General features: G+C 47.2%; 1 protein-coding gene across 2 annotated transcripts; it reads right to left on the bottom strand.

Moving 5' to 3' along the window:
* Positions 1–1,771: 1,771 nt before the first annotated feature.
* On the bottom strand, positions 1,772–24,860 carry ACTR5 (actin related protein 5). 2 transcript variants are annotated; one of them, XM_059893048.1, is made up of 11 exons: positions 24,117–24,860; positions 21,739–21,968; positions 18,556–18,725; positions 15,459–15,676; positions 14,586–14,768; positions 9,257–9,373; positions 8,398–8,537; positions 7,233–7,365; positions 3,183–4,846; positions 2,884–2,931; positions 1,772–2,052 (listed from the first exon to the last, which is right to left on the bottom strand). In XM_059893048.1, the coding sequence occupies exons 1-9, from the start codon at positions 24,513–24,515 to the stop codon at positions 4,589–4,591; spliced, it is 1,848 nt and encodes a 615-aa protein (XP_059749031.1). In that variant the 5' UTR covers positions 24,516–24,860; the 3' UTR covers positions 1,772–2,052; positions 2,884–2,931; positions 3,183–4,588. The 2 variants fall into 2 exon arrangements, with proteins under 2 accessions (XP_059749031.1, XP_015329690.1); XM_015474204.3 differs by lacking the exon at positions 2,884–2,931.
* Between the last annotated feature and the right edge of the window lie 81 nt (positions 24,861–24,941).

The following is a 24,941-nucleotide window of genomic DNA, read 5'->3' as shown; positions in this document are numbered from 1 at the left end:
AATTCTCCTTTGCTCTGCCAAGGGACTGGACTTAGCCCAGAACCTAGAAGTAGCAGACCCACCCTATTCCTGGATCTCATCATCACACCTCCCAAATACTGACTCTAAAGGACCAGGCACTATTTATCTGCCACTTTATGATTCTGTCAATCTGTGCTTTATACATTTTGAGGCTATTTTATGAGGGGCATACAGGTTAGATTCAGGCTCATTGTAACTTTTTCTGAATTGTTTATTACTAAGTTTTTTCCCTAATAATACTTTTTGCCTAGCAGCTAAGTGGTTTAGTGTTTGTTTGCTTCCTTCTGTCCTTTTAACATCTTTGTATCATGTTTTCAAAGCATCTTTTGCAAATAGCTTACAGCTATACGTTTTTTAAAACCAATCTTCTCTTGTTTTTCTACACTTCCTATCTACACTTCCATTAACACACTTGAATTCATTTATACCACTTTGTTTTGTACTTTTAAAAAAGGTGTTTATCTGGATGCACTGGGTCTTAGTTGCTGTGGATGGCATGGGCTTCTCTAGTACAGGCTTAAGCTGCCCCACAGGATTTGGGATCTTAGTTCCCCAACCAGGGATCGAACTTCAGTCCCCTGCACTGGATGGCAGTGGCCCAGCAGGGAAGTCCTAATTTTATTCTTTTTATTAACTAGGCTACCTCTTCTTCCCCACACCACCCACCTCCAAACGTTTCTTCTATTAGACTTGGCTTTCCCTAATGTCTCGATTTATATGCTCTGTTCATAAGCTCTCTGTTTCCCTTGCTGCATTAGTATTATCTATTAAGGGAGTTTATCCCAGGTTCCTTGCTCCTTGAGAACCCAGGCTACATCTCTACTTAGGCATTTTAAAGCATGTAGTCCCTACCCGTCCTGAGGGCTGATTTCTCTATCTGAACAACTAGGCTTGCCTCAGTGCCAACTCGGCTTACCAGTCTGGCTTTGATTTTCATGTTCGTTTCCGATTTCCAAGCTTTTCCATAATATCTATAATTCTAAGGTTAGCATGACAACTTTTTAAAAATTCTGCTTTATCCCACTTTTTGCATAACTTTGTCGGAGGTGCAAGGGGGTCTTTCTGGGTCAGCTTATACAGACAAGTTTCCTGAAATCCTTAGGTGATTTATTCATTAGCTCATTAATCCTACAGGATACAAAGGCTTCCCCGGTAGCTCAGCTGGTAAAGAATCCGCCTGCAATACAGGAGACCCTGGTTGGATTCCTGGGTCGGGAACATACCCTAGGGAAGGGATAGGCTACCCACTCTAGTATTCATGCCTGGAAAATCAATCTCCATGGACAGAGGAGCCTGGTGGGCTACAGTCCATGGGGTCACAATGAGTTAGACACGACTGAGTGACTAAGCACAGCACAGGATAAAAAGAATTACTCTCATTTCCTGGGCTTCCATGGTGGCTCAGCTGGTAAAGAATCCACCTGCAATGTGGTAGACTTGGGTGCAACTGCTGGGTTGGGAAGAACCCCTGGAGAAGGGCACGGCTACCCACTCCAGTATTCTGGCCTGGAGAATTCCATGGATTATACAGTCCATGGGGCCACAAAGAGTTGGACATGACTGAGTGATTTTCACTCATTTCCTAGATGAGGGGATAACTATCTGTCACACTGTTCTCCTTGTTTCATATTATTTCAAAAATTTTTCCTCCTTAAATCCCCGACGAACACGAAGGTAATGGTTTTTATTTTTAACCTACACTTTTAGTTAGAACAAGGCTAGCTTCTGTAACAGACAGAAAAGCTCTCAGTGGCTTAAACAGTAAGTTTATTTCTTACACACTGAAGGATTTGCAGGGTCTCTGCTCCAACCAGTTGTTTAAGGACTCAGCTTCTTCCACTTCTGGTTCCACGCTCCTCCTGGGCCTTGGACAGCTCCCTGTTCAGCCAGATGACGGGGAAAGAGAGCTTCTCGTGGGAGGTTTATGGAAGCAGCCCTGGATGTTGTACATCTCTTCCGTCCGTGTCCCACTGGCCAGAAATCAAATGGCTACAGGTAGAACTGTGAGGGAGGCTGGGAAACGTGGTGCAGCTGTGTGCCCAGGAGGAAAGGAAAACGAATTTAGTAAACCGCCAGTCTCCCTGCCTATATTTTTTAATTCTCTGTTCTACCATTTTCTAAATATCTGGAAATGATTTAATCACAAGGATCTGTAACGATAAATTTCATCTCATCCATTTAATTCCTTAGGTAGGCATAAAATAATCTTTGCGTATTGTATGAGTTCAGCATCTTCATTTCTTGGTCAGGTGTTCTCTGCTCATACTTAAAACATTTATTTTACTCTTAACTTCTATTTCCTTACCTTTTCACCTTCTTTGTTGCTTTGGTAAAACTGTTTATTGCCAAAGATGTCCATGGAAGGAAGAGGGGGCAAAAAGGGGGGACACCCCTATCAGGGAGAGAGGCCCTGATCACCCTGGGTGGCCACTCAACCTTTGGAGCTGCCCTGACTCAAACCCAGAGCCAGGCTGACCTTGGGCGGACTCTCCCGACCCCGGGCTCTCTTCCCGCGCCACAACGCAGACAGAAGCCCGAGGCTGGGCTACGGGAATCTATTTCTTCAAGGCTGCTCTCAGATCATTCAGCTGGAGTCATACCCACTTTATCTCCAGGAACAGTCCTGGTATGATCAGAGGAAAGACTTAAGATGTCTCAGTAGTGGGCTCCCTGGCTTAGGGGAAGAATAGACTCCTGATTTGTTCCTCCCAATGCAGCAGACAAGCTATCCTCAAAATGTCTTTGTTCACATATTTGGTCAGTCATCCAACCAGCTGGTCACTCATTAGAAACCCTGTGAGCCCTCGACACCCTCCAGGCCCAGCCCTGGGATGTGCATATTTCAAGCTGAATGAAACCCACCTCCTGCTCTTGCAAACACTTTCTGAGTTACAGTCTCTCAGAGGCCACCTGGGGGCAGAGAAAAAGCTCAAGGTATTGTGCTGAGCGCCCTGATGGTGGTCTGTGCGCCCTGATGGTGGTCTGTGCGAGGGGCTGAGAGGTGTGAGAAGAGGTCACGGCAAGCTCAGCATGAAGTTAAAGCAGGAGAGCGCAAGGCCCAGCCTCAGCACAGCCCCAACCCTCCTCAGTTCTGGGCTACAAGCACCCCGAACAGAGCTGGCTTCACACTTGTTCTTGGACTACGATATGTCCCAGCTTACCTGCCCAGTCAGGGTCCTTCCTCAGCAAGGCTGGATGTCCAGGGCAATCTTTGCACTTCACCATTGCTCTTCAGGCTGTTTAAAATGCTGACTGTGGAGAAAGACCCCAGCAGCTCACCCAACCCCTCTTCCTGGAAACGCCATTATGAAAACCTCTCCAGGGAGGCCAGTCCTGCCTCCTTCACATCTGTCCTTCCTTGTCAGCTCACGCTCACCCTCTCATCCACCCTCAGGCCCAGCTGTGGACGGCCAGTGGCTCCCTGCAAGGCCGTGGGGCATCCTGAGTTGGCCTGAGTCTCCTGCCTCCTCCTCCACCACCGCTGCCCCTTCCTGGTCTTCAGTGTCAAAACCCTGGAGAGCTGGAGCTGCAGGTGACCAAGCCTGGTGAACTGCACGGGCGGACTGGTTCTGAGGAGGCCTCCTCAGAAGGGTGGCCCAGACGCTCCACAGGATTTAAACATATGGATTCTGGGGCAAGGAAACTCAGGGGCCTCCTGGGCTTAAATACTGGTTGTGTCTGAGAGTTAAAATTCTCCCCAAGCATCTCTGGAGAAGAGAGGGGTTATCCATCCACTTAAGAAGAAGCTGCAAAGGCCCAGGAAAGATGAGGTTGTGACAAAACTGAAAAGGTAACACAACAAACCTCTTCCAGTCTGTTTCTTTCTTCAGGAAGGCCTGCAAAGTTAAGCAGCCAGCAAGTTCACAGGGACAGAAACTTCTAAAACTGTACGAAGGCCTCATACAGTAGAAAAGTTTCCAGCAAAGGAAGTATGAACGATGCTTGGCCACTAGCCCCACACCTGCCCATTCAGAAGCCGGCACTGGGCAGGTCCTCAGGAAGCTGACTTTGGACAATCTCGTGTCCCTCTTGGGCCCCTTTTCCTTATTTCTCAGCAGAAATAACAGGAGGAGGAAAATATTTCCAGTCCTGGAGAGTTCGTGAGTGATGGTTCCCTTAAGTGTCATCTTCTTAGGTGGAGAGGAAAGAGCGCCACCTGCTGGGCCTTCACACGGTTTTGGAATCAATTTAGAAAACTAGCTACGCGGACAATATAAAATTAAAAGGATTAAAAAAAAATAAAAACAAGAACGAAAAAGGCTTTAAAGTGTAGTAAGAAGGAAGCCTGTGTACACAGTCTATACAGCTCTGCCACCATCATGCTCATTCACTGCTGCAGAAGCGAAGCCTGTGGCTCACCCACGGCAGGTCCCCGAAAGTCCGCTCGTCCCTTCACTGCAGACGCCCCAAAGAGCACAGTTCCGAAGGGTAACTCCTAGTGGCCCTTAACTGTTCTCCCCTGGAGAAACCCATCTCGAAGCCAAATGTTCCCAGCAGACTCGGGCCGCACACAGCTGGCAGAGTCACTGTCCCGATGTGGCCCCAGGTCCCTGGAGGGGCCCCTCTGCTATGCCTGCTCGCTGGCCCCGCCTCCGCCGGCCCCCGAGCCCTTGCCGGATGCCTGGGCCTCTGCAGAGCGCGCAGCCTGCCTGGGCAGGTGGATGGGGACGTACACGTTGGAGGCACAGTGCTCCCTGAGGTAGCCTCCCCCCTTCTCCTCATAGTCCTTCCTGGTGATCCAGACGTCCTCGTTGTCCAGGTGGTCCAAAGCCCAGTCGCGAGCTCCGTACCAGGCGTCCAGCACGGGATTTGAGGCCAGCTGAACCTGGAAGACGAGCAGAGCAGTCACCGGAAGGGCATCCCCCATCGGTTTCTAAGGACTGAATGTTTAGCAAGGCTGGCTACAGAGATGCACACACAGGAGGGCCCCCTTTGATTCCAAAATGCGGCAGGACTATCTCTGCACCCCTCTAAGGGAGCTGAGCTGAAATGCCCCAGACATTCCAAGGAAGGACACGAACATGCAGAGTGCACCAGGACCAACCTCACCGAGTAAGAAGTCATCAGTTACTTTATCCACACCACCCTGGGCAGGGGGCAAGGGACCAGCTGCCCCACCTCCTGCCCCCGTCCTGTCGGCCACAGGTGTCAGGTGGAGACCTGGAAGACCTGGACCTGAGCCCCTCTGCCAGTGAGGGAAGCAGAGGCTGATGCGAGGCGGCTCTGGCCATGGTGGCAAATGAGCCTTGGAGGACGTGAGAGCACAGAGGCTGCCCTGGGCTCGGATTCCGCTGCTTATTCCAAGAGCAAGACTGCGGTCAGCAGTCCCGGGAGTGCCCCGGTGAGGTTTAAGCTGATCACAGAGCAGACCGCTGTCCAACTCAGATCGGGCTCCTTTTTCCTGGAGTCACCCAGCTAACCCTCCCTTCTTCCCTCCATCTCCCATAGAAGTCCCAGGCTGGAATGGAGGTTTGGGAACTTTCTGAAATAAAGGGCAGGAGGAATCAGCACAGATGGAGGAGGAGGAGGCAAGGGACCTGCAAGAAAGGACCATCAACAAAATCAGGGTCACGAGAGCCCCGGCCGCTCCGGTATAGAAGTGTCAGTGAAGGAACGAGGGAGGCGCTCGCTCCACTCCTCACACCGGGCAAGTGCCCACTGTGAGGAATATCAAGCAGGATCATATGTGGAATCTCAGTGGGTCCTTCTAGTGACTCATGGAATCTAGTGTGTTCTCAGGGGCCCTCAACACAACAGTTGATGTCTGTCCATCACATGCAGGCCCTGGGCTGAGCACCTGGCTCACCCTGAACACTGAAAGCTGGTAACGGGTGCCAAGATGACCCCCTTCTCACTGCTGAGAAAACTGGGGTGTGGCAAAACTCAGTGATGGTGGTGCTGGAGTCAGAACTCAGGCCCAGAGACCACCCCTTGAATGTATAACACATCACAGAGCACGGGGCAGGCCAAGCCAAGCCCCTCAGCAGGACACACAGGCTCCATACCCCATGCGCCCTGCCGGCCTCTCCAGCCCCGACCCTTCACAGCCACTCTCAGCTGCACACCCCTCAGCAAGATTTTGGCCCCCAAGCCTTTGCTCCTGCTCATCCTCTTGTCCTCAGTCTGGAACATTCTCTCCATCCCACCCCGCTCCACACACTCTACATGACAAACACCTCCTCGCCCTCAGAAGACTCACTTCCAAGAAGCTGTCTCTGAACTCCAAGACCCCTAGGTGCCCAGGACATCTCAGCATGCTGAGATGACTGGGCCACGAGGGGAACTCAAACCACTTCTCTTGGTGATCGGGAATCTGGTAAAGAAATTGTGGGGTACCCCCACCAGACAGTTGCTTTTAAAAGTATTTCTGATGAATAATGACATGGGAAAATGTTCCTGGCAGGTTAAGAAGTTCAAGTTACAAAAGCCATGTGTAGAAAATATGTGGAAGAAAGAAAAAACCTCCTCAGCCAGTCCCCTCTGCCTGTGGCCCAGGGCCTGGGTGAAGAGAAGGCCTTAATCTCAATGTACACTCTTTTTAAAGAAAATAATTTTGGGTAATAATGAATCCCACATGCCACAGAGCAAGTGGGGCTATGCGCCACAAGTACGGAAGCCTGTGAGTCTAAAGCCCGTGCTCTGCAACAAGAGAAGCCACTCTGAGGAGAAGTCCGTGCACCACAACTCGGAAGTAGCTCCCACTCGCCGTAACTAGAGAAAGCCTGTGTGCAGCAACGCAGACCCAGTGCTGCCAAAAGCAAATAAATAATTTTGGTGATAATTTTTAAAAAGTTAATTAATTTAGCTGCCCTGGATCTTAGTTCCAGCACGTGGGATCCTTGGTTGTGGCATGTGGGATCTAGCTCCCTGACCGGGGATCAAACTCGGGCCCCCTGAACTAGCAGCGTGGCGTCTTAGCCACCGGGCCAAGTCCCTCAAGGTACACTCTTGTGTACTCTCTGAATGTTTACTGCCTGCAGGTCTTCCTTTGTCAATGAAAACAAAACAAAGAAGTACATAAATTATGATTTCCATCTTGCTTTAAAAATCTGAAGAATAGAAGGAAAGCCATGAATGTGTTAACAGTGGCTGTTTCTGGATGATGGAATGACTATTTTTCTCACTTACACTGTACTACTTTTGCAACCTAGAAAACAAAAACAAACAATAAGGCTATTTTCGAAACAGCTGGTTCCATGGACAATCAGTACCTGAAAAGAAGACTGAAAGGGTCTCATCTCCAGCAGCTCCTTCTCGATTCTGACCTTCATCCCAGGATACATCATGTTCCCGCCAGTGAGAAAAACGTTCTGAACCAGCAGCTCTTGAACATCCTTTGGGTACCTGGGGATGAAACGATTCTGCTGCTATAGCCTCTCCTACTTGAATATTAGAAGAGAATGTGGATGTGGAAATGTGAGCTCTCAGTACAAATCAGAAAACATCCACACAAAAAGTTAAAAAACAAACAAAAAAAACACTTTCCATTTTTCATTTGCCTTTACAGAATGAATGTCAAACAGCTAGCTAAAACCTTATTGAATGGTCAATCCATTTCCTTAACATTATGCCTTTCTAATACATGTTTTTAAAAAATTGACTTTACTAAGGATTGCTTTAAATCCATTTAGATGAAGTCTGACAAATTTATAAACCCCAGCAACCAACACCAGAACCAAGATACAGAACATTTCCATCACCCCCCAAAGTCCTGCCTCTCCTTTAGAGGACCTCCCTCTCCACCTGTGCTTTTTATTACTAGTTTTATCTTACACGTTTGATCACTCTTCTACCCACTGAGAGACAAAACTCTAAGTTATTCAGACAAAGTAGCTGCAGTCACTTTTCTTCCTTGCTAGTTGTTAAGTTGCCGTTCTGTTTGAACCAACAGCAACTAGAGGACCACAAGACCGTGTTCCCTACTTGTTCCCCGTGAATCAGGAAAACTCACACTGCAGAATCATATCTGTATAAACGGCTGGGGAAAGGCATGCTGTTATAGAAATGCAAACTCTTAAAAAATAAAATGCAAGGTGGGAAAAACACTAAGTTCTGCTTGTTTTTAGGGTGATTTAGAACCAGCAGTCTGCAGTGATGTGAAGACTTTTAGAAAAGCCAGTGCACATATATTAACATATTGCCCAAATTTTTCAAAGACATTCTTAAAGCTCAAGTATATACACGTTGAGCATCTACCTACACACTGAGAAAAGAACAGACAGCCCTAACTCTGTGCCAGGCCTGGTGAGAGAAAAAGAACACCCTCTGAGCGCAGCAAGTCAATGAAAGAGATGCCCGGCCATCAGCTCCATTGTTCAACGCAAAATTCAAGGGAATGGTTCAAGAAAACAGAAGGGAAAGAAGGTCCAGGCTCACCTGTCCAGGATGTACTGCAGGGTCTCTGCTATGCCGGCCTGCTCCTCTCCGATGAGAGATGGCTGGAAGATAATTTCTGGAGCTCGAATTCTTTCTGTCCCAACAAACAGCTGATGGTACGCTGCCAAGTTAAACACGGGCTTTAAAAACCCAAGGTTTAGAAGATATTTTTAGGCCATAAGAACAAACATCCCAATTGCCAGCTTCCTCAAATTGCATTTCTCATTCCATCATAGCTTTGTTCGTGCCAGAATAACCTCTCCCCACACTCTCTTGATGTGATGATTCAATTTTTCTACCTTCTTTAACCTCTGGATTATAAACTGCTATGCATCTCCACTATGAAATGATCCTTGAGATGTAGCAAAGAGACTTGGTGAAGAGCAGTAGCAGCAAGGCTGGCACTGGAAGACCAAGTCTCCGCCAGCAACTGGCCCAGCACCCAGTCCCTGCACGGCCAAGAAAGCCTTCTCCCGGGTGTCTCAGCCTCACGTCCGTCTATCTGGTTGCCACGGTGATGGCAGAAACATGAACCCAGATGAGGATGACTCACTTCAATTTAAATAAAAGCATTAAAAGCTACTCTTTGGGTCTCAAAGTCCCTGGTTACTGGGACTCTCCCAATGAGCAGACCGTTTCTCACAGTTCCACAGTTAGTGCTGGAACCCCAATCAATCACCACAGGGGAAAAAGTCCCTGACTCTGCAAGTTTTGAGTGCTGGTACTCGCCCTTCTAGAAAAATACAACTGAGATTTGCAGCTGGAGGGGGAAATATTCCTAAAGAAGCAGACTAGACCTGACTGGTCATTCACGCCAAGCTTCAAAGCATAAGCAAGGTCAAGACTACAGGAGGCCAACCTGGACTGTGGCCACTGGCTTCTCCACTTCCGGCGTCTCCTCCGAAAACAGGGGCTCGAAATCGTTGATGTTTTCCACATCTTCCAGAGATGGCTCGAGCTGCTCCAGGTCAGGAGTCTGAGAAGAGAAGAAACATAAGACAGAACCTGTGACTCAGCGAGCCTTAGCTCTGTGAGCTCATGGTCACCAAAAAGAACTGGGATCTCACCCAGTGTCCTGAACGTATGTCCACACATAAAAACGATGAAAAGTTTCTAAACTATTAAAAAAAAAACCCAAACACACATGAACACAAGGTTAAAAGACTAAAAAGCCAGAGATGGGCTTTGTTCTTACCCCCTAACTTCCCCACTGAGACCAGTCTCATCAACTCCCACCTTCTTTGAAGCCTTTGGAGGGGGCAGCTCAAGTCTGCCACTCCAGAGAGGACTGTCCCAGAGAGACTCCAGAGATGAGGGGCTCAGAATCCAGCTGGTCACCTCCCTAAGCTCGGTCCACGCTGCCTCTCACCCCAGCCGCAGTGACTGGAGAGAATCTGGACTCTAACTGCTCGGATCTGACTCTCAGCCGCGCTGCTTCTAGCTGTTGACCTTGGGCAGATTTCTTCCCTCGCCTCACTCTCAGTCTCCTTATTCATAAAACGGGAATGAAGACAGTGCTTGCGGAATGGTGAAAACTAATCAGGACGATCCTTGTGCGGCAGGGGTCTGGCACAGGCCCCTGTTCTGTCATCAGTCCCGTCGCTCCTGAACGGCGCCAGTTCTCTGGCTCCGACCTTGGAGGTGTGTCCTCCTCCATCCCTGCAGCCTCTGACAAGCTTCAGGTCACACTGGCTCCTCCTGAATGAAGCCATCCCATTTTCATCCTGTCTTCCCACCTCCAGCCTCGCCTCTCCCTAAATCCATCATCCTAACTGCCACCAGTTATTTTCCTAAAATAAAATCTCGTCAGATTATGCCTTGCTCAGCACACTCTGAAGGCTCTGTCTGAAGGATACTATCCAGGCTGACAGATGAAGACTGTTTCAGGTGGCCTCAGCTTCCCTTCCGGCTTGGTCTCCCACATTCTCCATGCAGGATGGGCCCTGCTCCCTGCATGTATATTTCTTTCCATATAAAATGTCCTTCTCTCCTCATCGGATATCTACTGAAATCAAATAATCTTTCAGGGCCCAGCTCAAACATCCCAATCCTTTCTCATAACTCCATCTGAGGACTTCCCTGGTGGTCCAGTGGTTAAGCATCTGCCTTGCAACTCAGGGGATGCGGCTTCCATCCTTGGTCAGAGAACTAAGATCCCATTCGCTGCAGGGCAACAAAGCCCCTGCAACCACAACTAGAGATCCTGTATGCTAGCAACTAAAACCCAATACAGCCAAAGAAATAAATAAAATATTTTTAAAAACAAACAAAAAAACAAACCTCCATCTACATTCCCACAGACATCTATTAATAGCATCACATTTGATAAAGGTTATCACAGTCTGGGCTTCCCTGGTGGCTCAGACGGTAAAGAATCTGCCTACAATTTGGGAGACCTGGGTTTGATCCCTGGGTCGGGAAGATGCCCTAGAGGCAGGCATGGCACCCCACTCCAGTATTCCTGACGGGAGAACCCCCATGCACAGCATATTACAGTCCTGAGTATGTTTCCAGAACCCTAGGTTCTGAGGTATTTGATCCCTGGGTCGGGAAGATGCCCTAGAGGCAGGCATGGCACCCCACTCCAGTATTCCTGACGGGAGAACCCCCATGCACAGCATATTACAGTCCTGAGTATGTTTCCAGAGCCCTAGGTTCTGAGGTATTTGATCCCTGGGTCGGGAAGATGCCCTAGAGGCAGGCATGGCACCCCACTCCAGTATTCCTGACGGGAGAACCCCATGCACAGCATATTACAGTCCTGAGTATGTTCTAGAGCCCTAGGTTCTGAGTACTGAGGAGGGAAAGGGTTGTCTCTTAGTCACCTCTGTGCCCTGGTCCCTGGCAAGCATGCCTAGCACTGAGCGGTAAGTCCCGGGATACGCCCTTAGATTTCTCTAGAATAAAGAGGACTGTAAAATGTCTGGATTTTAAAGGCTTTTTCAGTATAACTACTCACTTTCATATCTAATTATATTCAAAAGCAGTCACCTTAAAAACAAGATTTCTTAGCTTCACCAAAATTGTAAAACACACACACACACACACACATTTTCCTTATCCTGATTCATGATTCATAGAGAAGAACAAAGCTGGTAATTTCAATGCAGCAACAGGCATCCCAGAGAGAACTGATTTCTCCACCAGTTGGCTGGCTTCTCTCCCTCTTAGGGTTTGCAGGGTCCCCAGGTGTACTGGGTGACAACTGGGAACATATACATGGACTGCTCTTTGGGAACCAAGCAGAACAACAGTTTTCCAAGGCCCGTCAGAGAAGATGCAGTGTGGTTCCCCATCAGAGAAGATGCAGTGTGGTTCCCCGTCAGAGAAGATGCAGAGTGGTTCCCCATCAGAGAAGATGCAGTGTGGTTCCCCATCAGAGAAGATGCAGTGTGGTTACCCAGAACAGCCTTGAGCAGCAGAAAAACAAACAGACCAGTTCAATCTTGATTCCTCAGGTAAGAGATCTTTCTATCTTTGGCCCACTGTGCTTTCCAACAAAGGAGGGTGCTAGTGAGCTGCACTCCCAACCATCTGCAGCGATGGAAAGTGAGCATCTTTTAAGTACTCCGTGAAGAATGCTAGCAGGACTTCCTTGGTGGTTCAGTGGTGAAGAATCCACCTCCCAATGCAGGGGACACAGTTTGACCCCTGGTCCCAAAAGACTCTACATGCCACGGGGCTGTGTGCCACAACCAGAGAGTCTGCGTGATGCAGTGAAGACCCTAAGTGCTGCAACTAAGACCCAGGGCCGCCAAATAAATAAATAAATAAACATTAAAAACAAGAATGCTAACAAAACCTACTCCTTTACAACATCCTCACTGAATACCTGCAGTGAGGGATGCAATGGATTGGTCTGTAAGAAAAAATGGATTTTTAGAATACACTGGAAGTTTAAAAATTCAGCTGTATGAATCCAATGCAACTTTCACCATTTAGATGGCATTTCAATATGAACTGTGGTCCACATATATTTGCTCTCTCCCTTCTAAAGGAACTGTACAGTTGGAAAATACAATAAATCTTTTTTGAAAGGTAGAACTGGTTGGCCAGTGTTGTGGCCAAACTTAGCCCATGAATGTTACTGTATTTGATCTAATTTTTAACAATCTCTCTGACTGACCGTTAAGGCTTTGGGACAGACTGATTCATCAGATCTGTTGTACTATGTAGGGAAACCTTTTAAAGTCCAACAATTCAAAATCTCCCCAAGCCCAGAGAGATTTGAATATGTACCCTCAGGTTACAGGACCAAGTAGGGACTTAGTAAGTACCTGCTGAATGAATGAACAGTGTGACTGAATCAGGGCATATAACAGACACAGGAAAATGAACAAAGAAAAGGAAAAGCCAGCTCCCCAACTGCTTGGGAATCACATCTTCACAGTTATTTGATCTCTTTCCTTTTTAAATCTGAAATCCTCCATGTGCATGTAGCTTAGTGGTTCACCTCTGATATAAAGATGCTGACACCCTGTGGACACGTTGATAAGCATGATAAAACTAAGTTCAGATAAACAAACAACAAAGGCAATGTGAACAGATTCGATGGTTGGATGGCACCATCAACTCAACGGACACGAGTGTGAGCAAACGCCGGGAGAGAGTAAAGGACAGGGAGTGCTGCCGTCCATGGGGCTGCAAAGGGTGGGTCACAACTGAGCAACTGAACAACAACAGTGTGGATCCAGATCCCAGTAACCAACTCAAATCTGAAACACACATCTGGAGAGTGGGAGGAGCAAGCCAGAAAAGGCACGCTGGTCCTCCTAGAGCCAATCCAGGATGCTGAGCAAGACAAAGATGGAGGTCAAGGCCCCTTCAACCCCGGATCTCAGGGGTCCAGTATGCTGTGTCTAGGAAGTCTGACTCAGGACCTGCTCTGTCAAGCATGCATGCTCACGGCCAGTCACCGTCCTCATGTGATCTACAGCCTGTCAGAGAGGTGGGTGGAGAGGCTGAGAGCGGAAACCGTGAGAGCCGGCCTCCAGCGGAGACAGTCCCTGCAAAAGCAGGCTGCCTGCTGAGCCAAGGACAGCTCTGAGGCCCCCGATGAGCAGCGCACTACACACACCCAGCGGCAAACCGCAATTTTCCACCGGACTGTTTCTTTCGAAAAGTAAAGGCTTTAGAATTTAAAGTAGACTTAAAAACAAAGGTCAATAGCTGAACTGGCTAACCCTGCTCTGGTAGTGTCACAGGCAGTGAACAAGTACCTTTATTTTAGAACTCTAGAGATGACAGATCCAGCAACAATGCATCCACCTACTATCACTTTTTTCCAGATCTAGAGAAGGAGAGCCAACCAGAGACCTGGGACCGAGGTGTGACCTGCAGGCAGCCCCTTCCACACGAGGCCCAGTGCTAGGGTTTGATTTACCCAGGGCCCTGTCTCAGCTCCACCCACCCGCCCACCCTTTCAGCCACATGAATACTTATTCACAGTCCACAGGCAGGGAAACAAAAAGGAGAGACTGAGAAGATTAAAGAATTAGTTTTAGTAACTAACAAAAGGCTGGTTTTAAATCAACCAGCAAATATCTTTTCAAGGTTTTTAAAATAACATTTCTTAAAAGTTAACATGTGCATGATAGGAAACCGAAAAACACAAGAAGCAAAAAACAGTGTCATTCACAATCACAAGCCATTTACCCTCTGATGTGTCCTTCTGGGTCTCATTTGTATATTTCCTACTGAGCATGTCTATTAGCACCTATAAAAAAACTCCCAGACTATGTGTGAAGTGTGATCCCTGTCCTTAGGGAACACGAGATGGAAAGGTGGCGAATCAAAGAGTAGTCACAATATATTTAATACGAGATCAGAAGAAAGTTGAGGCATTTATGATGATCCAAGAACCATCAGTGGGGCAGGCTCACGCTCAAGATGGGCCACTCAATTAGCCTGTGTTATGTTCTTCCTTTTCTACTTGCACACTTTCCCCTCCCAGGGGGCCAGGGCGCTACCAGGTAAAACCCCTCGGGTCAGCACTCCAGTTGGTATAAGGTCAGTCCCATCCCTGCCCCCATCCGTGCCCCCAGAGACATCAAACACCACTCTGTTCTGCTTGCTGCTCAAGTCTGGTCACAACCCCTTTGTCATCAGCCTTTCCTGGACACTCCTCTGTCCTCAGAAAGGGCAATCCTACACAACCCCTCGAGACCTCCCTTCTGAGGCCCCAGTACCTCTGGCTTGCTGTCCACCACGTCCACCTCGAGACTGACTTCTGCTTGAAGGATCTTCTGCTTCGCCTGCTCCACTGCAGCACTGAGCTTCTGGATGTAGGACTGCAGCTCCTCCGGGGAGTCCATGTTCAGCTCTATCAGGGCCTTGTGAAACTGATCCATCTGGCCGTCCTCCAGGAGCTCCTGCAAGCAGAGCAGTCATAATCTGCCCTCAGAAATGCAAATCTGGGTGACCACGCCCAGGATGGAGAGAAGGAGCTCAGAAGCTGGATGGACAGGAAGAACGGCGGGAGAGGGCTCCCTGCGCCTGCCCCTCCACACAGCCTGCCCCCTGAAGCTTCACACCACAGCCCTCCTCTCTAACTATCTCTGGGCTCCCACACATCACCATCTCAGTACCACCTGAGCAGGCAACACTCATCTATGTGGACAGATGTAAGACTGTGAGCTTCTGGGCGGGCCAAAGGCAGGACAGGGGCTAACAGGAGACGGAGGGAGCCTCCTGGGCTGCTGGGTGCTCTATTTCTTGATCTGGATGTGGCTACGCGGTGCATTTCAGTGGTGAAAGCTCACTGAGCTGGACCCTTAAGATTTGTGTGCTCTGCATCACGTGTGCCACACTTAAGCCAAGAAGTTAAAAATCAAACAAAGGGGACTATAAGGATAAAATACATCAACAAAGCCAAGTCCGAAGCTCTTGCAGCAATTCCTGCTGCTACAATGTCCTCCACACACGTCATCTCTACATGGATGATCCCGCTAGACTCCTCCTGGACTTCAGGGTGGGGGGGACTGAGATGGCTGATGCGTTGCACAGCTGGGGCAGAAGCTACAGGAAGAACACTCGGGGACCCACCCAGGGGTCCGCATCACCTGCACATAGAGCAGTCGGTCCAGCCGCTCCTGATCCAACTGCAGCTTCTCCTCCCGCCGCCGGGCGTTGAGCTCCTGCAGGCGCCGCAGCTGCTGCTGCCGCCGCTCCTGCTTCTCCTCGGAGGTCAGGGTGCTGCCCAGAAGCTTGCTGGAAAACGGGAGCTGCATCTTGTGGACGTTGTTCTCATAGTAATCAGGGCACCGCCATTTCTGCAGCTCTTCAAAGGAAGCGTTTCGGAGTTAGGAGATGGGAACACCATTAGCCCTGAGATTAGAAAGGTGGGACCAGGGTCCCAGGTGCAGGGGAAGAGGGAGGAAGCATGGTCCCCCCGTTTCTGAACCCACCAGAAGGACAAAATGCAGCAGGAAGACTGGACACGATGCCAACACACCTGCTCTGAGAAAATTGGTAAATAAAGCTTTTCAGACGGAAAGGATCTCACCTGGAGCACCAGAAATTAAGGAAACACAACTGAAACGGTGAATGGACTCTATTAACCTCCTCCGGAATCCTTTACAATATGTTTGACAACTGAAAGTAAAAACTGTGACAATGTCTGATGGGCTTCCCACGTATGTAGACGTGACACAGAAAACAAGTCCGACACAAAGGAGGGAGGACACAGGGGCCTCTGGAGCGCTAACATCTCCAGGGTCCACTTGAAGTGGCAAAAAGGAGACCCTAAGACTGTGAGAAGCCAGTTAACTGTCATCTCTTGAGCAACCACTAAAACAAAAAACCTACACAAGAGAGATACGGTGAAAAACACAACAGACAAATTAAAATGGAACGCCAAAAAAACCGGGGGGCCTAAACCCAGACACAAGAGGGACTGAATTCACTGTAAGTGGTTTTATCAGCTAAAAGACAGAGACTGAAAGAAGGGATTTTTAAGGAAAGGACCTGTTAGAAAACTTGCTTTGAATATAATGTTTTACGTAGATTAAAAGGCCAGGAAAAAACCCACCACACAAGCACCAATCAAAAGAAAGCTCAAGTGCCTATACTCACGTCCAAGTAGACTTCAAAGCAAAGAAAATGGAAAGGGATAAAAAGGAACATTACATAATGGTACAAGATCAATTTGCCAAGAAGATGTAAAAAAGGATGACTACATAAAAGACCGATTTGCCAAGAAGATGTAAGAATCCTAAATGTGCACCTCACAAGAGCGCTTCAGATACTTGAAAGCAAAAACGGACAGAACTGAAAGGAGAAACAGGAAAACTCACAATTCTCCCTGGAGATTTCAACACTCTTAATAATCAGTACAGCTTGATGGACGATGAAGCTGGGTTGACAAGAACTGAACAAAACCAACAACCAGCGGAACCCCCATGACATCACAGACCACTTCATCCAACAACAGGAGGACTACCTTCTTTGCAATTGTACACGGAACATTCGCCAAAACCAACCAGGCCTGGGTCCTAAACCAAACCTTCACAAATCTAACTGATACCAGGGAAAAGAAGTTCTTTGACTATGACAGAATTAAAGTAGATATAAAGCACAGAAAAATAACTAGAAAGTCTCCAACACTTGGCTATGTTCTAAATAATCAATGGTTGCAAATAAAAAAGGCTTAAGGGAAACTTAAAAATATCTGAACTCAATAAAAATTAAAATACACCATATCAAAATCTATGGAATGTAGATAAAGGACTGCTGAGAGGGAAATTCAAGCTTTAAATGCCTATATTAGAAAGAAGTTATGATAAAAATCTAAGCTTCTACCTCAAGAAACTAGGGAAAAAGGGCAAAGTAAACCTAAAGCAACTAGAAAGGAAGAAATAATAAAAAGAAGACATCAATAAAATTGATGAAACTTACACCTACACCTATTAAAGAAAATGAATTCCTTCAGAAAAATAAATCCCCCAGGCTCAAACAGTTCTGCTGTAGAATTCTAACAAACATTAAAAAAAAAAAAAAAAATCAACTATTTACTCAATCTTTTCCAGAAAGCAAAAGAAAACACTTTTCAGCTCATTTAATAAGACCAGCATTGCCATGATCCCAAAACAAGACAAGGACAGTAGAAGAAAACTGCAGATCAATATCCCTTATGAATACTGACACAAATACTTCATAAAATTTACCAAATTAAATCCAGCAATATATAAAAAATAACACAAAGAAACAAGTAGGGTTCAAGGCTAGTTCAATATCTGAAAAGCAATCCTTATACTCTCTTAAATGAATAGTCCAAAGCACAAACACCACAGGATCATATGAGATGCAGAAAAAGCATTTCACAAAATTCAAAAATCCAATCATGATAAAAATGATCAGCAAAACGTGGAACAGACAGGAAATTCTTCGATTTGATAAAGAGTAAAAACTCACTGTATTTCATAAAAATTCACTGCATTTCTATACAATAGCAATGAGCAACTGGAAACTGAAATTTAAAATAAGGAAAGAAATAATTTAGGCATAAATCTAATAAAACATGTACAGGATCTATATGCTGAGAACTATAAAATGCTGATGAAGGAAATGAACAAAGACCTAAATAAATGGAAAGACACATTATGTTCATGGATTAGAAGCCTCAACATAGTAAAAAATGTCACTTCTCCCCCGTCTGGATCTAGCATTACATTTGGATTTATATTTAGAAGGTTGCTGTTTTTTATACAAACTGATCTACACATTTAACGTTCTTTCAATCACATCCCAACAGAACTTTTGGTAGATACGGACAAACTGACCCTATCATTTAAATGGACAGGCAAGGGAACTAGAATAACCACAAGAATTGTGAAAAAGAACGAACATATGAGACTTATCACCCAACTGAAAAGTTTTTGAAGAAAATAAATACCAAAAAATGGAAGAGGACACTACGAAGTATTAAGTGTAAAAAAGTGGGCAAAGAGGGAACTCCCTGGAAGTCCTGTGGTTAGGACTCTGCGCTGTCACTGCAGGGGGCATGGGTTCCATCCCTGGCTGGGGGAAGATCCTGCACGCCACACCTCGTGGCCAAAAAAAAGCCTGTCAAGAGTGAGCAAGACACTCATCCTGGGAACAATTTAAGAAACACCCCCAAAGACAACACTCAGAAGCTGCAGGCAGACGTCCTCTTCGTACCTTCCACGTAATCCTCAGCAATGTAGCTGTGCTCGTGTAGGATCTCCTCCATGCGGCTGAGAGTGATGGCAGCCAGGTGCCCAGGATACTTCAGCTGCAGGAGACGCTGGAGGTAGCCAGCTGCCTGGCTTCCTCCCAGGTTGATGCGCTTGCAGTTTCTAGCATCTAACCTACAACCGAGAAGTGGAAATAGCACTGAAACTTTGGCAATGTGGAGGAAAAAATACGGAGCAGGTGGACAAGGGGGGATGATAATTTAATAATGAGGAAGAAACTGACTGGTAGGGGAAAACGAAACAGTTGGAAGGGACTTTAAGTTGCCTTGGTGCAACCTCTGACCCAATGCAGGCATTCCTAGACCACATCCTGACAGACACATGGACATTTAACTTCTGGTGTGGTGTTGGACAAGACTCTTGAGAGTCCCTTGGACTGCAAGGAGATCCAACCAGTCCATTCTAAAGATCAGTCCTGGGTGTTCTTTGGAAGGACTGATGCTAAAGCTGAAACTCCAGTATTCTGGTCACCTCATGCAAAGAGTTGACTCACTGGAAAAGACTCTGATGCTGGGAGGGATTGGGGGCAGGAGGAGAAGGGGATGACTGACTCGATGGACGTGAGTTTGAGTGAACTCCGGGAGTTGGTAATGGACAGGGAGGCCTGGGGTGCTGCGATTCATGGGGTCGCAAAGAGTCAGACACGACTGAGCGACTGAACTGAACAGTCTCAGAAGGAAACCAGGTTCAAAGCAAAGAACATGCTCTCTAAAGTCAGACCCTCATGTTACTTGTCATGTATTTCTCAAACTGTGGTTCCAAGGCCACACATCCTGGAATTAACTGGGGACAACGTTTAAGGTGACAATCCCCAGGACCTGTCTGCTCCGGGGAGGGCCTAGGGATATGCAATTTTTCTTTTTTGGCAGTGCCACATGGCATGTGGGATCTTAGTTCCTCAACCAGGGATCAAACCTAAACCCTCTGCAGTGGAAGCTTAGAGTCTTAACCACTGACAGCCAGTGAAGTTCTGGGGATATGCATTTTAACAAGCTCCAGTGTACCCCTCCCCTAGACACGCCACTTCTACTTATGCAAACACATTAAGTAACCACATACACACTGGCTTACTGGAATCTCCTTAGAGTACCAGGTTCCTCTCACATGAAGTGAAGGGGAGGAGAACCAGAATAACTTTCTAAATTCTCAGTGTGAGAAAAGGAGAGGAGCTGGGCTCTAGGAACTTGCTGTGCACTGAAATGATGCTGCTATATCACACCTCACCAGCAGGTGCCAGCACAGAACAGGACATGCTCCAATCTGATCCTAGCTTCCAGGTCAAATCATTTTCTCTCAATATAAAATAACAATATTATTTTTAATTTCTGCATATTCTGGTTACCTAAGATAGAAAATTCTGTAAAGCAGAAGTGTTTTGGAATGCATAACTATTAGTTTTTTCTTCATAAATATTTGTACAAACTTCAAGAGAAATTCCCACAACAGGGCTCAATAAATTCATCACCCTTTATTTTCACTTAAATATTCAGATTGTTTTACAAAGTGCCATCTCCTACATTATCTCATTTCATTCTCAGGGTAACCCTGAGAAATCAGTTTTTCCCAAGTCTATTGTTAGGAAACCAAGTGAAGAAGTTAAGTACCTCATCCTTAGCAGGGCTGCAAACCCAGGCTTTCAACTTCTCTCCTTATTTACACACTCACTCTATACAAAGAGAAACCTTCTCAGGAGAGCATGATGCTGGCCTAGTCTCTCTAATTTTTAATTGAAGCACAACTGATTTACAATATTTCAGGTATACAGCAAAGTGATTCAGTTATATATAACATATGTATACTTTTTCAGATTTTTTTCCATTGTGCTTCCACTGGGCTTCCCTGGTGGCTCAGATGCAAAGAATCTGCCTGAAATGTGGGAGACCTGGGTTCGATCCCTGGGCTGGGATGATCCCTTGGACGAGGGCATGGCAACCCACTCCAGTATTCTTGGCTAGAGAATCCCCCATGGACAGAGGAGCCTGGTGGGCTACAGTCCATGGGGACACAGTCAGACATGACTGAGTGACTAAGCACAGCACGTATATATACTTTTTCAGATTCTTTTCCATTGTAGGCTATTATAAGATACTGAATATAATTTCGTGTCCTACACAATAGGTCCCTGTAGTTTATCTGTTTTATGTATATTGGTGTGTCTCTGATAATCCCCAATTCCATATTTATCCTTCCCTTCCTGGCCTAGTCTCTTTGAAGTGAAAGTGAAAGTTGCTCAGTTTGGTCCAACTCTTTGCAACCCCATGGCGTATACCCAGGCCAGAATACTGGAGTAGGTAGCCTTTCCCTTCCCCAGGAGATCTTCCCAACCCAGGGATTGAACCCAGGTCTCCCACATGCCAGGCGGATTCTTACCAGCTGAGCCACAAGGGAAGCCCAAGAATGCTGGAGTGGGTAGCCTATCCCTTCTCCAGGAGATCTTCCCAACCCAGCAAAGGAACCAGGGTCTCCTGCATTGCAGAAGAATTCTTTACCAACTGAACTATCAGGGAAACCCCCTGGCCCAGTCTCTTTATCAGACAATAAAAGCCCAACTATAAAATAAGAACACATTTTAAACATGACAGAAACTACCCTCAACTTTTATACAACTTGGAAAAACAATCTACTACATACCTATTATGTACCATACTTGAAAAGAAAGGTCTAAATAACTGTCATTAAAGAGCTTTAAATAAAAAAGCAAAATAGCACTTAATAAAAAAAAGTGACTCCAGAACACAACAGTATAAATTAAATTTATTTAAATAATTTACTCAGAACATTTTTATTGAGTGCCTACTCCCTACAGATACTTGTGTTAAGCTATCTATTTCACTCTAAGAATAGTGAGTTTCACTATTAGTGAGTTTCACTTTCAGAATCATACAATTACAGAATTACAGATTTGGACCTCAGAGACCATCAACCCCAACTCAAGCCAGGAGGTCACAAGGACAGATGATGAAATGACATATCTATACTCACACAGTGAGGGAGGTCAGAGTTAAGCCCAGAGGTCAGTTCATGGTCCTGTACTTGCTCTTTCCACTCCACCTTTACAGTAGGTGCCCAATAAAAGTTTCCTGAATGCTTCTCAAAACAGCACTCAAATGCCATAAGTACAACTCACCTCCCTTCTAAGATGGGTAAAATATGTGTACACTGATATCCAGATGAAATGATGAGCCCGCTGGAAATCATGTTCTTTGGGTTATTGTGGTAGAAGCTGAAGAGGCTGTCTATCCCGTAGGCAACCTTAGGAATCCCGTAGCACTCAAATAGAAGCTCAGACATCATCTGTCGTGAATACAGTGGGGTGCACACGGCTTCTGTCAAAACTATGGGATGATCAACACAGCCCTACTTTGAAAGAAAAGAGCAAATTGTTAGGTGCTAAGAGGATACACTTTTCAAAGCATAAAAAGAAACAAAAATCCTTATTGCAAGGGCTGAATTGGCTTTTGGTCTCCAATCAAAACACCTGATCAGAAGCAATTGAGAAACACCCCTCTTCCCTGGAAGTTTCTTTGGAAAATATGAAGTAGGGTCAGTCGTGTCGGACTCTTGGCAACACCACGGACTGAAGCCCAATAGGCTCCTCTGTCCATGGGATTTTCCAGGCAAGAATACTGGAGTGGGTTGCCATTTCCTTCTCCAGGGAATCTTCCCAGGGAGCGAACCCGGGTCTCCTGCATTGCAGGCAGATTCTTTACCATCTGAGCCACCAATGCTCATAGTAACTTAAGTCAGTTCAGTTCAGTCCAGTTACTTAGTCGTGTCCAACTCTTTGCAACCACATGGACTGCAGCATGCCAGGCTTTCCTGTCCATCACCAACTCCCAGAGCTTGCTCAAACTCATGTCCATTGAGTCAGTGATGCTGTCCAATCATCTCCTCATCTGTTGTCCCCTTCTCCTCCTGCCTTCAATTTTTTCCAGCATCAGGGTCTTTTCCATGAGTGAGTTCTTCGCATCAGGTGGCCAAAGTATTGGAGTTTCAGCTTCAACATCAGTCCTTCCAATGAATATTCAGGACTGATTTCCTTTAAGATTGACTGGTTTGATCTCCTTGCAGTCCAAAGGACTCTCGAGAGTCTTCCCCAACACCACAGTTCAAAAGTATCAATTCTTCAGTGCTTTCTTTATAGTCCAACTCTCACATCCAAACATGACTGATGGAAAACCATAGCTTTGACTAGACAGACCTTTGTCGGCAAAGCAATGTCTCTGCTTTTTCATATGCTGTCTAGGTTGGTCATAGCTTTTCTTCCAAGGAGCAAGCATCTTTTAATTTCATGGCTGCATTGTCAACTGAAGTCAAGCCCCATCCAAATTGTGAGCCAATCATCTGGCTCTACAAAACAGCTCCAGAATCCAACTGCTTCTTATCACATCCGCCATTCCTTCCTCAACTAAGTTACCATCATCCCTCACCTCAGAACTGCAACAGCCTCCTAACTGATTTCCCTATTTCTACCCTATGACTCAGGCCAGTTCATTTTCCATATAGCAGCTACAGTGATCCTTCTGAAACAAAAGTCACATCCCTCTCTCGTTCAACACCCTGCAATGACTCACTATTCCACTCATAATAAAAGCCTACAAAGTGTGTGACCTCTCTGGCTTCTACTTATTGAAGTGAAGTTGCTCAGTCGTGTCCAACTCTTTGCAACCCCATGGACCGTAGCACACCAGGCTCCTCCATCCATGGAATTTTCCAGGCAAGAGTACTGGAGTGGGTTGCCACTGCCTTCTCCAGGGGATCTTCCTGACCTAGGGATCGAACCCAGGTCTCCCTCATTGCAGGCAGATGCTTTACTGTCTGAGCCACCAGGGAAGACCTTATAAGTAAGACCTTCCACTTACTACCCTCCCCTCACTCTGACTGTCCTCAATTAGGATTAGGGCAAACTCTTGCCTCAGGGCCTTTTCACTGGCTGTTCTGTCTCTCCGGATTATTATTCATTCCGATATTCACAAGGCTTGCTCCCTCAATCGTCTGCTTTAGTCCTTGCTCAATACACCACCGTAACCCTGAGTCCTCTCCCTACCCATCTTACTGAAAAGCTGTAACCCTCTCCTCTCCTCCGTCTATCATGCCGTAGAATCTACTACTTAATTCTACTGTTTATTATCTTCCTTTGCATACTAGAACGTCTTTCCATACTAGCTCCATAAGCACAGGAGATTTCGTGTTATGTTCCCGGACATATTTCAAACACCCAGAAAAGTCCCCATTGAGAGTGGGTGCTCAACACATATCTGTTAATAAATAAATGCACTAACAAACAAACCCAAACAGATGCTCCAAGAGAAAAGGGCGTTATTTTGTTCACTGCCATATCCCAACCGCCTAGCACAGGACTTGCCTACGTTAGGCGTTTAATATTTGATAGACTGACCGAAAGACTAAATGACAACTGGAGCGACTATCATCTCTCGGAGAGCGGAGTGACACGGGACACGACCACACCCCTCTCCTCAATCCTAACCCCACCTCGCCTGTCACCTGTGAGGAGACACCCAGATGCTGGAAGCTGTAGTCAAGCAGCAACTCTTGAAGCTCCAGGTTCACCGGCACGTTGCGGTCGAAGGGCGATCGCAGCATCCAGCGCAGCGGCTCCAGGCTGCCCAGCGCGTTTCCCACCTGCGGGCCCGCCCCGCCCCGAGCCCCACCCCGCCCGCGGGCGCACACAGCGCGGAACTGCAGCCGGGGCTCGGGGCCCGGGTCCGGTCCGGGGCACGCCCAGCCTGCGCGGGCCTGGAACGACCCATTGTCCAGCACCAGTGGCACCGGGAGTGACCCGTGTGCCACCGGGCCGGCCTCCAGCACCGGATCTGGCGCGGCGCGAGCATCGCGGAACAGAAACACGTTCGTACCCAGGCCTGCAGCAGTGGCCGCCGCCATGTTGGAGCGCTGCTGGCTCCGCCCCTCGCCGCGGCGTCAACCACGGCGCGAGACTCCGCCCCCGACGCAGCGTGCGCTCCGCCTTCGCAAAGAACCGCGGCTGCCTCGAAGTCTCCGGTGTTCTTGCCCTTTAATCCCAACCGAGTTCTCACCAAACTCGCCGTCAGTAGCCCAGGCCTCCTTCGGGGATCGCTAGGCCACGCCCACCCTTTAACCTTGCTCCCAGCTTTCGACCTGTTACTACCCTTCGCGCTAGCCGGGACTCGGGCCAGCAAACCCCGCCCCGAATGCGTAAAGCCATCGGTCCCAGTCCGTTCCTTGCCTCCCGAACTAAGCTGAGCTCCGCGGGGCTCCGCCTTTCCGCCTAGCCACGCCCCATTTGCCTTCTGTCACCTTCTTTCACCGTTGACTCCTCCCCACGTCCAC

Source organism: Bos taurus, chromosome 13 (assembly GCF_002263795.3).
Source record: "Bos taurus isolate L1 Dominette 01449 registration number 42190680 breed Hereford chromosome 13, ARS-UCD2.0, whole genome shotgun sequence".
NCBI classification, from domain to species: Eukaryota; Metazoa; Chordata; class Mammalia; order Artiodactyla; family Bovidae; genus Bos; species Bos taurus.
Note: the sequence above shows the minus strand (reverse complement) of the source record. Positions and strands in the feature narration are given on the sequence as shown.